Raw genomic sequence first — 15,167 nt, 5'->3', positions numbered from 1 at the left:
GATTTAAAATAAATTAAAAAAAACAATACACTTACAATACACTTACCAATACATTTTTAATTTAATTTCTATCTATCTATCTATCTATCTATCTATCTATCTATCTATCTATCTATCTATCTATCTATCTATCTATCTATCTATCTATCTATCTATCTATCTATCTATCTATCTATCTATCTATCTATCTATCTATCTATCTATCTATCTATCTATCTATCTATCTATCTATCTATCTATCTATCTATCTATAAAGAGAGAGAGAGAGAGAGATTGATAGATATATATACTGTATGTTCAAACATTCAGTTTGAACTATATGCTTTTACACATGGAAAAAGTTATTTTTATATTATTATAATAATAACAAATTTTAAGTTAATCTCTTCCTGCTGTTGGGGAAATGTAAGATAACAAACTTGTTACTGTAAATTTAGTGTTTATCATCTGGTGTCACTATAAAATAGTTAAAATAATATGACACACCTAAGAACCACTCAACGTTTCAAAATCCACATTTTGTTTTAGTTTGCTGCTCATGTAAGGTTAAAATAAATAACCATAACATGTCATGATGTAAGCTTATTACAAATGATGCTTATGATAGTAAGCATACATACACTTAGAAATGATGACACATCTGCCGTTGACTTGTTAGTGTGAAATGAAAATCTGCTTAGGGCCCCAGAAAGCCTTGGAGCGGCCCTGGTTTCAGTGAAGCTAACGTCTTTCAGCCTCCTCTGTTTGTGTGACTGCGGTTTGTGCAGGTCCCCGTCTAACAGCTGCTCAGTGTGTGGATGGAATGGCTGCTGGTCTCTATGAAGAGCTCTTCACCACCATAGTGTCTCTCATCAACAGGTAGGAGCGCACTTTAAACAACGCAACATCACAAGTCATAAAATCACAGTTTGTTGCCCAGAAAAGGGAGCTGGATTGCACAGTGACTCTATAGAGATTAAACAGAACGCTAAAGCACTATGTGCCTTGGATCACCTCACTTCATGGACTCAGTTTATAGAAATAAAAAGTTTTTTTCTACTGTTGCTGTGCTTCACATTCCTGTTGTGTCATATCCAGTATGGTTGTGCAGACATTTGTCACACAGGCCAAAAACTACAACTTATTTAAAAAGCCAGTAACACACACACAAAAAATACATTGTGCTTTTTTGTGCTTTTTCAACAATATTTTTCAGCAATGCAATATTTTAATAAAACGAGTAATCCTCGAGTCTATTCTCAGCCTGGGTCACTCTGTCTGAACACATATCTCTTATTGGGTCAGGCTGAATAAAGTCATTCAATTCATTTGGCACAAGTCACACTTTTTTTTTAAGACAAAGAAAAATGTTATGAAACTTGCTCTCATATTTTATTGCCATGTCTTGCTCTGTTGCTGTATTTGTCATGATTTGTTCTCTCTTGTAAATGAGAGTTTGGATCTCAGTGAAACAATCGGTGTAAATAAAGGTCAAGTAAAGATAAAAATGCAGATTAGAACGCTTTAGAGTAAAAGTCACAGGATAGATGTGGTCAGTTTTTATTATAAAACTAAAGAAAATGCTATAGGGCTGTTGATTAAAATATTAATATTTTACATTGCACCTAACTTAAAAAAAACAAAACAACTTCAGTTAACCACGTTTGCGTGGGGCCCAAATTAGCCCCTTATTGATTTGCCCATATAAATTCAGTCCATCACTTTGGACTCCTCTGATTTATGGAGAGGTTAGTCTCCGTCCTGACAGCTCTGGTGCCTTTTTGCAGAAACCTGAGCAGGCGTGACGTCGGTTCTGTTTTGCTTCCAGAGCTCTGAGCAGCGAGCAGCTAGCGTTAGCCTCTGTGATGGTGGTGGACGCCCCGGGCCTCAGGAACCCCCGACACTCGGCGGAGGAGCGAGGGGCCAGCTGGTCCGAGCTGTGTCACAATTACCTGCAGGAGCGGCTGCTGGAGCACTACCACTCACACACCTTCACTCACACACTGGAGAGATATGCACAGGTAACACGCAGTGGAGTTTGCTGGGATTTTATATGACACACCGACACAAGACAGTATAACATAATGAGGTGGAAGGAAATTGATGCAAATTTTGGCTGCAGTTGCGAAAGATTTTAAATTTAGTCAGGTTTGATGGAGAGCAGCTGATAACATCAGAATTCAGATTCTGAATTAGATTTCCTTCGTTGATGCTTCAACTGGGGAATCTTGATCAATTTATTGATGACAGCTTTAACTTTTTCTCTTTTTGTCGTGAATGTTCTATAATCTCTGTGATTCTGCCAGTCTTGGCCAGGATTCTCTTGCAAAAGAGATTTTTCATTTTCCTGGTGAAATAAAGATAAAGTTAAAAAAAAATCTTTAGACTTCGACTAGGCCATTGTAACATTTTTATTTGTGAAATGGTTTGAAAGTCATTTCTTTCCACTACTACTTAGAGTTAATGTGAAAAATAAACACTGAAGTGGCTAACACCTCATGGTATATAAACTGTTGTTAAATTTGTTTCTCTCAGATTTTCACTGCTCCACACATTTTCCCCATAAGCATTAAAGTCTAGTGAATAAATTTCTAGTGTAAGAAATACAGATAATCAGCAACTGGTAGACAACTGGATGAGTGGAGTGTGTGAATGTTAGAGACAGCTGTGGCGTTAGAGCGGTGTGTTTTTTCTGGTGCAGGACAGGATTCATGTGGCGTTCGAGTGTCCAGACAGCAGTTCTTCAGAGGTGGTGTCCGCCATCGATCAGTCGCCTGCGCAGGTACGAGATCCACCACACCGTTTCCGAACACGTCTTTTAAGACAGATTTTGTCCTAAAAAAGAGCTGTGTATATGATGGCGTGTGTGTGTGTGTGGGTGTGTGTGTGTTTCAGGTCCGGGCAGCAGATGGAGACCCTCGAGGTCTGCTGTGGGTTCTGGATGAAGAGATGGTGACGCCCTCCTCCTGTGAGAGCGCCGCCCTGCAGAGAGTCTGTCAGTATTACAGCAACACTGGTAAATATCAAACACACACACACACACACACACACACACCCACGCACATAACCAGAGCTCATACCCTGTGTGTATGAGCAAGCGGTTTCCTTCAGAGTGACATTACTGAAGTGTGTGTGTGTGTGTGTCTGCAGTACGTCAGTGTGAGCAGCCGCTGCAGTGTGAGGTGAGCCACCTGACGGGACGGGACCCGGTCCGGTACGACCTCTCAGGATGGTTCGGTCGGATCCAGAACAACCCGTCTGTTCTCAATGCCATCACTCTGCTCCAAAACTCCACCATGTGAGTCTGGAAGCACAAAGTTATGCAGCATATTGATCTGATGAAAGGCCAAAAGCAGGTGGACAACCTGAAGACAGCCCGTCTTCACTTACTGACCGGACCGTCTTCACTTACTGACCAGACCGTCTTCACTTACTGACCGGACCGTCTTCACTTACTGACCGGACCGTCTTGACTTACTGACCAGACCGTCTTCACTTACTGACCGGACCGTCTTCACTTACTGACCGGACCGTCTTCACTTACTGACCAGACCGTCTTGACTTACTGACCGGACCGTCTTCATCTACTGTTGTCATGGAGGCTCTCTGGTGGTTATTATTGCTTTAAACATTTTTCCTACACACCAGCCTCTTATTGCCTCAACATGGCTAGAAGTTTTACTGTTTTTTTTTGTTGTTTTTTTATTTTTTATTTTATTTTACTCTTCTGTGAGATGTTTGGTTGTTAATGTTGTGGTGAAAGGAAATGAAATGAACTCAGCAGGTTCACTGTTAGATAAGGTCTGTTGTCCTCCCTCAGAGGCGTGGTGAAGGCCATGTTCAGCCCCAGGATCTCCCTCCCCCGTCTGTGCCGCGGCCTGGCCGGGTTGGAGGGAGGCAGCCAGCGCACCCTGCAGCGGAACGGAATCATCCGGAAAACCTTCAGCGGCGGGATGGCGGCCATACGCAGACACTCCCAGTGTATAGCAGTGAAGCTTCAGGCGGTACGTATGGCGCTACCGTCACCGCGTTCTGACGTCACCCCAGAAGCGTGACGGTTGTCATCGTCTTGCGGTCCTCGCAGGACGCGCTGGTGAACCTGATCCGCCGAGCCAGGCCGGTGTTCCTGCAGTCTGTCGGCGCAAAATCGAGCAGCGGCGGTTTGGACGTGCCGGCTCTCAGAGTGCAGCTGCACTCCACCCAGATCCTGTCGGCCCTGCAGCTCTACCGCACAGGTCGGCCCTTCACCTCAGACCAGCTTTACGTACGAACACAGGAGTTAAGATGTTCAGACAGGCCAGACATCAGACAGTACAACCTACAACTGAACAAACTGACTGGTTACTCACCAGTTTCTGTCAGTTACTGCTGTCCCAAAAATGGGAAATTATTTTTTCATTCATTTAAAAAAATTAAAAAAATGTTTCTGAATATGTGAGGGGACAACTGGCCCTTTAAGAACATTCAGGTTTTTGATATGGCCCAAAATAAAAAAGAGTTTGACACCAATGGAATCATAGTGTACACTCACAGCACACCTTCCTGTTATCAGGCTAGAACATTTCTCTTCTGAGCTGCCCTGATTTTTTTCTTTTCTTTTTTTTTTTTTACAGCTAATCCCAAATAACGTGGTCAGTGAGTTAGTTTACATATTTTACATCAGGGCCCCTTCTGATGATCTGATTTTGAAATTTGTTTACATAAATACAGACTTGCATATTTCCATAACACCTATATAAAGATAGAAATGTCAACAGTTTCTAAATCAATAAAAAAATAAAAATAGAAATGCATATAAAGCCATATTTTCCTCTCCGTCTCCAGGTTATCCAGAACACATGACTCTCAGTGACTTCAGGTGCCATTTCCAGGCTCTCTCTCCTCTGATTATGAAGCGTTACGCCTCCATGTTTGTCAGCCATGATGAGAGAAAGGTAGAGAAGCAAATCGCTGGAGTTCACATGAACAAAAATATCACAAACTCAGAATAAATCTGCTGTTTTTCTCTCCGTTGTGTGTCAGGCAGTGGAAGAGCTGCTGGTTGAGCTGGACATAGATAAAAACAGCATCGTGGTCGGAGCCAGCAGGGTGAGAGCGGGTTTGGAGCCATCAAACAGGAGTCAGTCAGTTATGATTCAAATATATTTTTCTCTGCTGGGTCTCAGGTGTTTATGAAGAGAGGTGTGCTACAATACCTGGAGCAGCAGAGGGATCAGCAGGTGACCAGGTGGCTGATTTACCTACAGGCTGCCTGTAAGGGACATGTGGGACGTCAGAAGTACCGCAAACTCAAGGTGAGACCCAGTTCAGTCCGGTTCACTGCGTGGAGTCCCAGTCCGTTTTTTTTTTTTTACAAAATATGCAGATGTTTTTAGGCAATAAATGCCATTTAAATAGAAGTTGAAATTAATGAAGAGCTCTTAAGTTGGCTACATAAGTGATTAGTATCAGTAGGAGTGTCAAAGACATCTGAGATTTCATAAATTGATAGAGGATTTTGAAAAAATCTTTGAATAAAAACTCTGAACTCTGGACCTCTTCATGAAGCTCCAGAGTTTTAGTTGGCCTCCAGAATATTCATCCACTTCCTGCTATAATGAGATGAGTTTACTGTATGATCTCAGGTGTGGTTTTAACTCAGACTTTTTACATTACTGTTTCTGCCTGTGTGTGTGTGTGTGTGTGTGTGCTTATTTCCAGGTGCAGCAGATGGCGGTGAGGTGTCTGCAGAGGAACCTGCGGGTTCTGAAGGCCGTAGCCGAATGGAGCTGGTGGAAACTTTTCTGCAGGCTGCGTCCTCTGCTCGATGTGAACATGGACAACGAAAGGCTGAGAGCCAAGGAGGTGCAGACTTTCATATGGGCCTCTTTCAGTTCACTTTCTTTTAAATAATTCGTTTGACGTTCGTATTTATGTACAGATCCCCTCCAGAGCGTCCCTGCACGTCGCCGGTGAAATAAAACACACACAGAGTGTGACTGAGACTCTTCTTCTGTCCGCTTTCTCATCAGATAGACAGGATGTAAACTTTCTGTTTCCTCACCCAACCTTCAGTTAATGTACAGATCGTTAGAACTTATCAAACTTTTAACCATCCAGCTACATTTCTGCTGAGGGTTGGACTCGGCCATTGTGGCCCTTTGTCATTGATTTCTAGGCAGCCTAGGTGTTGAGTAACTTTAAGACACATTAAAACTAATTAATCAGCATGTTTAGGATCATCATCCATTTGGAAGATCCAGCTTTAACTTCCTGGATGATATCTTGAAGTTTTCACTTCAGTATTTCCACATATTGTTCTTTCCTCATTGTATCATCTGATATGTAAAGTGTACCAGTCACCCACAACATGATGCTGCCATCACCAAGTACAGTTCTGAAGTTGTTCTCGGGCTTGAAAGCTTCTCCCATTTATCTCAAAGTATAACGATGGTCACTTTGGCCAAACAGTTAAAATTTGAATTTCATCACATCACAGAAAAATGTCCTCTCTCATTATTCTGACACTCAGTGAACAGGAAGGAGTTTGCTAATCCTAACAGACCTAACGTTGGAAATGTTCACTCTGATTCATCTGCGTTGTTAGATCTGGGTTCAGGTGGGTTGCAGCATGGATGGATTTTTAAAACCTGAGATCTCCTGAAAGGAAACTCAATGTGCTAATGGAGGAGAAACATCCTAAGCTTCCAGGAAACCCGTCTGGCTGATGAGAAAGTACTTCCCCCACTGGGTTGTAATGATGCATCTTAGGGATTTAATAATTCATTTAGAAAAATGTCGTGTTTTTTTTGAAGAGACATAGCCGTTGTACTTTAAAGTGACAGTAAAAACAGACGGAACAGCAGTGAGCTGCAGCAGCATCCGCATCACCTGACAGACACATCTAACACCAGCTGATCTCAGTGATGGGAAACAAGAAAAAAAACCCAACAGCAATTCATCCAGCAAATGTTTGTGATGTGCCTTAAAGGATGTTTGTGTCTCAGTAGAAAGCTTCTCTTTCGTTTTCTGAAAGGATGAGGTATCGGCTCTGAGGCGCCGCCTGGAGAAGTCTGAGAAGGAGAGGAACGAGCTGAGGCAGACAGTAGACAGCCTGGAGACCAAGGTTAGAGCTGCAACACAAACACGCACACGCATATACAAACGCTCACCGCTATTAATGTGATCTATATTTTTTGCAGGTTACCGCTGTGACATCAGAGCTAAGCGATGAGCGTTTCCGAGGCGATGCAGTGGGTCAGGCTCTGGACATGGAGAGGGCAGAGAGGCTTCGACTCAGCCGGGAGAACAAGGACCTGCTGGTGAGCCGGCTAACTAAGTCACCTGACACATCTAGCATGATGACGACTGTCTATTTTAAGTTAACGATTCGAATAAAAAAATCTGAGCGATTGCGTCTCTTTTTTTGTTGTTGTTTAATTTGTGACTTCTGAAGGCTCGGCTGGACCAGTGTAAGGTTACTATGGAAACCCTGGAGAAGCAGCTGGAGGAGGAGAAGCAGAAAGCTCAAGTTGCTGCAAGTCAGAGAGGAGCTGCAACAGGTATGAGAGGAAAGTCTGCTGGCAAGACAAAAAGCAAAAACACACTGAGGTTTGGCTGCTGAATGATCAAACGTGAAAAATGAGAAAACGTTCAGGAATGTTAAAACAATGTATGCAGAGATGGTGGAGGAAACAATTAAACAGCAGAAAAAGGCTTATACTTAGGGCTGGACTATAAATCAATAACAACATAAATCGCAATAGACATGTGATCAATATCAATAGATAATATATTTAATCAAATATTCAAGATTCAATATGTAGAATATTCACTGGAATCTGATCCAGAACTGCACTGCATTCTGGGGGATGCAGGCAGGGGGAAGGCTTTAGCAGCTCAACCTCTCATGGTCAGCTAAGCAATGGAGGTAGCATCTGCTAACTCACTTTTTGGTTACCTAGCAACAGCCTATTGAGTGACATGTTCAGCAGCAGTTGAAAGGGGCAATATTATGTGAAATGATCTCCTTTGAGTTTTACATCATGTTATAATTTCCTCATAAGAAACACACCTGGAGTGTTGCTTTGATTCTTTCATGGATGTCTGAAAAGTTCTTTAATCTCCTCAGCTGTGCAAAGCGCCTGGGTGGACCTAGCTCCGCCTTCAAGGTGAAGCTCCTCCTCAGAGCTTCCTCATCACAGAGCAGCCGTCCGCCACTCAGCTCCTTCAGACTAGCCAGCAGCAATTAGCAAACACCTGGTGGAACTGCACATCAGCTCAGCTCATTATAGAAAGAGCAGCAGTCTTTAAAGAGACAGAGGCCCAATTTCAAGGCATCAAATTACAAACTCAAATTTCTTTTATGTCATTGATACAAAGAGCATTTTTATAACAAATGAAGGTAACGTAGTTACTTGATTGTGCTATAAATGTTACTATGTATGGAACATACATAACGCTGCCCCTTTATGGTTTTGACACATAACTGCTTAAAAATAAACTACATGAAGTGAAAACTGTGGATAAAAGAAGAAAGGTCATGCTACTAGATATCAACAAATCACTAAATAGTAATTATTCACCTCGGCTTATATGAAAATCTTATGTCATGAAATGTTTTTCAGTCATATCCTCCAGCCCGACTATTCCTGATTTAAACTGCAGCTTTTATCAGGCGCTTTGTTCCTGTGGATCAAGGTATTTAATACTAAAACTTCCTCAAGAAAAGCATCGTGACCTGACCTCGGGAACGCCTGACGGGACAAAGTTTTAATGAACCGAGACTCAGAACAAACTGATACCCGAGTGTCCCGTCATTCAGAGGGCGAGCTGGCCATGCAGCTGGAGTGCTGCCAGACCGAGGTGGAGTTCGTCCGCAGACGCCTGAAGCAGACGGAGGAGAAGCTGGAGACGGAGAGGCAGAGCAGACAGCAGCTCGACGCCAAGGTGAGACGGGACGCGCCGACGTGCACGGCAGCGCCGGCAGTGTTACCTTGAGACACTAATGTCTCAAGGTAACACCACCTGTGTGTGTGGGGGTGTGTGTGTGTAGGTGGCAACACTGCAGGCCCAGCTGGAGCAGTCTCGGAGGAGCGCGTCGGAGCTGAAACGCCACTGTCGCAGGGTGACCTCTGACCTCCAGGATGCCAGAGTACTCAGCGATGCTCTGCAGAATCGCATGCACGAACTGGAGCGCAAACAGAGAAGGTTCACCTTCCCTTCAGACACCTTGCTGCTTCACTGATCCTCCACTTCATCTCTGGCTGTTTAATGAATACATAATGCATGTTAATATTCTTTCTAATTACATCGTGTTTTTGAAATATCTTCATTTTCACTGCTGTAATAAGACCTTTCCTCACAGCCAACAAACTTGTGGGTGTTTGTGTGCTTTCTGTGTGCGTGTGTGGTCTGTGTGTGGGTGTGGTCTGTGTGTGTGTGCGTGCGTGCGTGTGTGTGTGTTGCTGCAGGTTTGACAGTGAGCTGGCCCAGGCTCTGGAGGAGGCCAACAGTGAGAGAGAGCAGAAGGATAAAGCCTTGCAGGAGAACTCAGCTCTGGGTTCTGAAGTGTTCAGCCTGCGCCGCAGCCTGCAGGTGTGTTTGTGTTTCATAAAGGAATGTCAGTGTTTGGTTCATGGCACTTTTTGAAAGTGAACGTAATTTTTTTTTTTTTATAGAAACCAGTACTTAGGCCTGACGCAGTAAGCAACAAATAAATGAAACATATGATAAATTAAAACAAGCGCAACAATTTCCATTTGCATGATTTTTCTATTTTCTCTCTTTCTACCAAAAACTGGACGATAAAAGTTTTCAGTCTAATGTTTGGTTTCATTGTATTTACAGAAACTTCATGATTCATTTTATTTGTTGTTTCTGTTGTTTTGTTTAATTGTTTATTTAGGTTATTGGAAAATGTGTTACATTTTCATTATTGATCTTTTATTGATCTTTCAGAATGTGTTCTTGCATACCATTACTTTACTTGTAAATGCTCAAAAAAACCCAAAAAGCAATATTATCATTTATCGCAATAACGTCTGGGATAATTTATCAGTCAGCAGAATTTGTTATTGTGACAGGCCTAGTGATGCTACCTCAGACTTTTAATCTGAGGTCTTTGGATAGTTTTCTGATTCGTTTCAGCAGGTCAGTCGCAGCTCCATCAGCCTCCACATTTTCTCTGCTTGTGTTCATGGTGCGTGTGCAGGAGAGCCAGGCTGAGATGAGTCGCCTGCAGAAGCAGAAGGAGGAGCTGTGCGCACAGATCAGAGACCTCAGCCTGCCGGTCGACCTGGCCTCGAACTCGGTGCCTGACATGAAGAAACAGATCCGCCTCCTGGAGAGCCAGGCCAGCGAGAGAGCCGAGGAGACGAGCAGACTGTCCGCCCAGATTCAGCAGCAGCAGCAGGTGGACGGGGCGCGGGGCGGAGGCCTGGCACAGACCTGTCTGCTGGCCGCCGCGGCTCATCTGCACCTCTCACCCAACAGATCCACATGCGGTTCGAGATAGAGATGGAGAGGATGAAGCAGATGCATCAGAAGGAGCTGGAGGACAAAGAAGAAGAGTTGGAGGACGTCCATAAGTCCTCTCAGAGACGGGTGGGTCCGACCGGGGAGGCAGATTTACATGATGAACAGATGTTTGCTCCAATGTCTGCTCAGGACTCAATAAAATATATAACACGTTTTATGTTAGTTGTTAATACTCTAAACTCCTGGCAGCTGCTTCTTTTTTAAAAACATTTTATTTAGGAATTCAATTCAAAAATACTTCATCAAAAAAAAAAAAAAAAATATTGCCATAACTCATGTCATCCAAGTTCCTTCAGAGAGTCGTTGTGGATGATGGAAGGAACTCCAGTAGCGGTCAGTCTTGCAACGAATCTGAAGAGGCCTCTGACTGAAGACAGACAGTCTGACCGCCATGACATGCTAACAGCTCAATTTCTGAGCAGCAGAGATGATATTCCACAGCAAGCTGTTGGCTAGCACTGCTAATCCACCTCTTTTGCTTTTGCCACTCTGCTTTAAACCTCTATCTGCCCATTTGGTTAGGAAGCCAAGGTTTGGAGTGGTTGGAGCTGTAGGTAGAAAGAAGAACATTCCCTAGCACATCTTCCTAGTAGAACTCCAGAGGTTGAAATGAACACACTGACCGCACTCTGCTGTCCTGGACTGAAATCGTGTGTGTGTGTGTATTTGTGCAGCTGAAGCAGCTGGAGATGCAGTTGGAGCAGGAGTACGAGGAGAAGCAGATGGTGATTCATGAGAAGCACGACTTGGAGGGACTCATAGCGACGTTGTGTGAGCAGGTGAGCTCCCTCCTACACACACCTACAAGTGAGAGGGGAAGAAAGGAAAGTTTCTCTCATTTTGCTTTATTCTGTCACCAGATAGAAAACATTCAATCTTACCAAATATTTTTTTTTATCTAGTTTCTAGTGTAAATATCTCAAATCACTTGAAATAAGACAATTAACTTACAAATACATTTTCAGTCAGTAATTCCTTAATACTGATTTAAAACTTTGAGTTATGAAGTGGAATAAACTTTTTAACGTATAATATGCTTATCCAGTGTTCACCTGGATGACAGACAGCCTTATGAAAGAAAAACATATCTACCAGTTGTATTACTGGTGTTGTAATTTATTCTAATATTTTATTTTCCCAACACATTTTCTAATATATGCTGTAAATACAGTGAATTACATATTGATGATACGTGTATTAAATAACATGTTACATTATTCATGTAATATTTTGAAATGGTTGCTGCTTTCCATTAACCCTTTTTTGTAAAATATTAAACATGAATATAATGTATGGGTTTGTGTATCGCTAAATGAATGTATTTTTATGTTTATAAATATTCACCATCATGTATTATGATTCATAAAGTAAAATGTATTGGTAATACACGTAAAGATGTAGAGGTACAAATATGTTTGGCAATATATTTCAATTTATTTCATGACTCTATTATATTGTGTAATACCTGCATCATCAATATATAATTTAGTGTATGTACAACATATATTTGAAAATGCATCAGGAAAATAATAGATTAGAATATTTCGTAATATATTTCCAGTAATATGTTGGTAAATATATTTTCCTTTTGTAAGTGTCTATTAATAGTAACTTGTATCATATATTCCATCTAAAAATATAATGCCCTTTTTGGTTGTGATTGCAATACATTTTTGTATATTTATAAAGATGTACTTATATATGGTCTATGCTTATATGGGAAAATATAAATACTATATGTAGGTATATATTGCTTAATGTATTTAGTGGAGGTGAAGTGAAGGGACAGAACAGCCTGGAAGAGGTTCAGGTCCTTCAGTGTTTGCAGCTTTAAAAACTCTCTCTATGGCCATATAGGTACTAAATTAGGGCTGAACAGCAAGGTTACTTTATTGCTTCATTTGTTACCTAGATAATCATTTTAATTTAATTAACTGAACTTCAAAACTTCTCGGAAGCCAAATGTTACAGCTGTGTGTCTATCAGCGGCCCACTTCCTGCCAGCGCTCCGTCGTAAATCACTCTTATAGCAGGTTAATGCTCTCATGGAGCCTGGATGTGTTGCTGCTGCAGTCCGACCACCATGAAACAAACAAATGCAGCTGATTTAACACTCATTCACACCAAGGCTGGAATTAGAACAGGACCTGGTGTGTAGCCAAACTGGCAAAGCGTTCAGGATCAAGTCATCTGCAGTCCAGGTCTAATAGGCATTCAAATGTTGCTGCTGGGGAAGAAAAGCAGGACTTCTCAGGACATTTGGTAAGAAAAAGTCTAAGACGCAATATTAAAAACTCTGTTGTGAAAACACGTTCTTTACTTTTTATGTGTTTAATGATCATTATGGTTTGAACGAAGCATGCGATCAAGAGGTTAAACATAAAGTGGTTTATGAAAGATTCATAAAGTTCATATTAGCATCTTCTATTGACCTGTGATTAGTTTAATCTTTCAAATTTAAGTTCTGTGAGGAGACACCATCACAAGCTATTTTCTCTTGAGCCTAAAAGTCTTTGGCTACTTTACAACTACAAAATCCTGATGTTCTTGAACAACCAGCTGTGTCTCATCTGAAGCAGAAACATCAGACATTGTGATTTTTGAGGTAAAAACATAATTAACTAGTATGCTTCCTGTCTTATTTACAGCCTGTCATTCTGATACATGATAACTACAGTGTCGTCGGCATACATTTGAATGTCACAGATTTAATGTCCTAATACTTTACTGTATTTTACAAGCTCATGGTGTCTTTTTATAGCACAATCACTTAAATTGTAATGAAAACGTTGCATATATCAAACATAAGTGCAAAGAAATTATGGCTTTGCAGTTTGATGTCTTGGCTTTGGGCCTCTGTCTCTTTAAGCTCGGCTGGTGCTGCTTAAGGGCAGGCAGGCACATAGGCACCTCTGAGCGGTTGCCACTGGAGATTCAGATATGTATGAACGAACCAAAGTAACACTCCAGGTATGTTTTTCATGAGGGAATAACATGATGTAAAGCTAAAAAAAATTGATTTTATACAACACTTCCATTTAAGATAAAGGATTTAAAAAAAGGATCCGAGGATAGTTCCCTGTGGAACACCTATAGACCAGCTTCTTCAGAGATGACGTGATTTTTTTTTTTTAAACCCGGCAATCGCATTCATTTGTTGTCGAATGGCTTTTTGTGTGATAAAGACACGGCGCCAACCAAACCCTCGGCCCATTTTCTGCCTTTAAAGAATCTAAGCGGTGTCACGTTGCAGGTGGGACACAGAGACTTTGACGTGGAGAGGAAGCTGAGGAGAGACCTGAAGAGAACCCACGCCCTGCTGGCCGACGCCCAGTTGCTCCTCGCCACCCTGGACAGCTCAGGCCAGGGCCGTCCCAACGGCAGCAAAGACCAGATCGAACGCCTGCACTGCCAGGTGAGTGGCGCCGTTTCGGCCGAGCTCCGCCGGGAGTCACCGGGGGCGCTCCGTGTTCACCCTCTGTGTCTCCGTTCAGCTGGAGGAGAGCGAGGCGAGGCGGCTGGAGGCGGAGAACACGCAGAAAGCCGTCGCCATGGAGCTGGAGAACGCCCAGTTGGAACTGGAGAATATCTGCAGGCAGAAGAGTGTGGTGAGTGACTGCATGCTGGTTCAAACCCAACAGACTGGTGAAAACCAACTCCACCACCCTCAGTCAGCCAGAGCAGACTGTAATCTGTGATTGCTCCTCTAGACTTTTATGGATATTAACTCCATTTCATATATTTTTCAGTCAAATCCTTCCACCGGCCCGGTTCTAAAACAGGACTTTTAACAAATGAATCATCTGGGCAGAAAATCTCTACTAACTCAAAATGGCGGGTTTTTTATTAGTTTTTCTTACAATTCAAAAACCACTCAGAAATAATACACATGAAAAACTAAAAAGGAATGAATTCAGAAAAAAATAGTAAGCAATATTTAATCTTTATCAACAGTGAGAACTCGAAGCACAGATGAAAACAGTGTAGAAGCTGAGCTTTCAGAATAATGATTTAACATTATCAATATAAGCAGGATCATCTTTCCTGAATACTTTTCCAAAAAAGATCAAAACAAAATTCTAGCAAAGTCTGTGGACAAACTCAATAATCAAACCTTACTGTATTTGTTTAGCAAATGATTTTTATTTATAAATTTTTTTAACTCTTCTCAGAATTACATGAGTTCATCCAACTGAAGTACATTTGCTTTTAATAATTGTCCCAACTTTTAGTTTTTTGGACAAACTTATGTCTGTTCATTCAATCTGTTTCTTTAACGTTGAACCTCTTCTGCTTACACCTTGAAGGAGTTTATGATGAACCTCATACATTTTCAATCTGAGCTTTATTAAACCATAAGTAACCACAAGTGAAGATTACCCAGGAATCTTACTATGTTTCTTTTTTAGATATTAAACTGTATTAAAGATTATATTTTCTCTTGATTTATTATTATTATTTTTCTTAGGAAAAAAACCCCAACAAAAGTCCAAATATCTGTTTTATTGTATTTCTATGACTGTGTGAGTTCAGGTGGATGAACAGTTGCTGCTGCTGCAGCATGAGAAGATGGATCTGCTGAAGAGGCTGGAGGAAGACCAGGAAGACCTCAACGAGCTGATGAAGAAACACAAAGCTCTTATTGCACAAGTATTATTATTATTATTATT

The 15,167-nt window shown here is 41.7% G+C and overlaps 1 protein-coding gene across 3 annotated transcripts in view; it reads left to right on the top strand.

The window, feature by feature from the left end:
• myo18b (myosin XVIIIB) overlaps positions 1-15,167 on the top strand; it is a 49,095-nt gene that overhangs the window by 19,733 nt on the left and 14,195 nt on the right. For all 3 annotated transcript variants that reach the window (XM_032570426.1, XM_032570424.1, XM_032570425.1), the window contains exons 14-36: positions 768-858; positions 1,808-2,000; positions 2,681-2,761; positions 2,875-2,995; positions 3,130-3,277; positions 3,800-3,983; positions 4,064-4,214; positions 4,804-4,913; positions 5,002-5,067; positions 5,145-5,273; positions 5,680-5,823; positions 6,995-7,084; positions 7,161-7,280; positions 7,415-7,520; positions 8,783-8,907; positions 9,014-9,168; positions 9,432-9,555; positions 10,172-10,372; positions 10,453-10,563; positions 11,172-11,276; positions 13,751-13,912; positions 13,992-14,105; positions 15,031-15,147. In XM_032570426.1, coding sequence (XP_032426317.1) covers positions 768-858; positions 1,808-2,000; positions 2,681-2,761; positions 2,875-2,995; positions 3,130-3,277; positions 3,800-3,983; positions 4,064-4,214; positions 4,804-4,913; positions 5,002-5,067; positions 5,145-5,273; positions 5,680-5,823; positions 6,995-7,084; positions 7,161-7,280; positions 7,415-7,520; positions 8,783-8,907; positions 9,014-9,168; positions 9,432-9,555; positions 10,172-10,372; positions 10,453-10,563; positions 11,172-11,276; positions 13,751-13,912; positions 13,992-14,105; positions 15,031-15,147 — 2,948 coding nt within the window. The remainder of the gene's footprint in view (positions 1-767; positions 859-1,807; positions 2,001-2,680; positions 2,762-2,874; positions 2,996-3,129; positions 3,278-3,799; positions 3,984-4,063; positions 4,215-4,803; positions 4,914-5,001; positions 5,068-5,144; positions 5,274-5,679; positions 5,824-6,994; positions 7,085-7,160; positions 7,281-7,414; positions 7,521-8,782; positions 8,908-9,013; positions 9,169-9,431; positions 9,556-10,171; positions 10,373-10,452; positions 10,564-11,171; positions 11,277-13,750; positions 13,913-13,991; positions 14,106-15,030; positions 15,148-15,167) is intronic.

The sequence above is a fragment of the Xiphophorus hellerii genome, chromosome 8 (assembly GCF_003331165.1).
Source record: "Xiphophorus hellerii strain 12219 chromosome 8, Xiphophorus_hellerii-4.1, whole genome shotgun sequence".
Classification (NCBI taxonomy): domain Eukaryota; kingdom Metazoa; phylum Chordata; class Actinopteri; order Cyprinodontiformes; family Poeciliidae; genus Xiphophorus; species Xiphophorus hellerii.
Note: the sequence above shows the minus strand (reverse complement) of the source record. Positions and strands in the feature narration are given on the sequence as shown.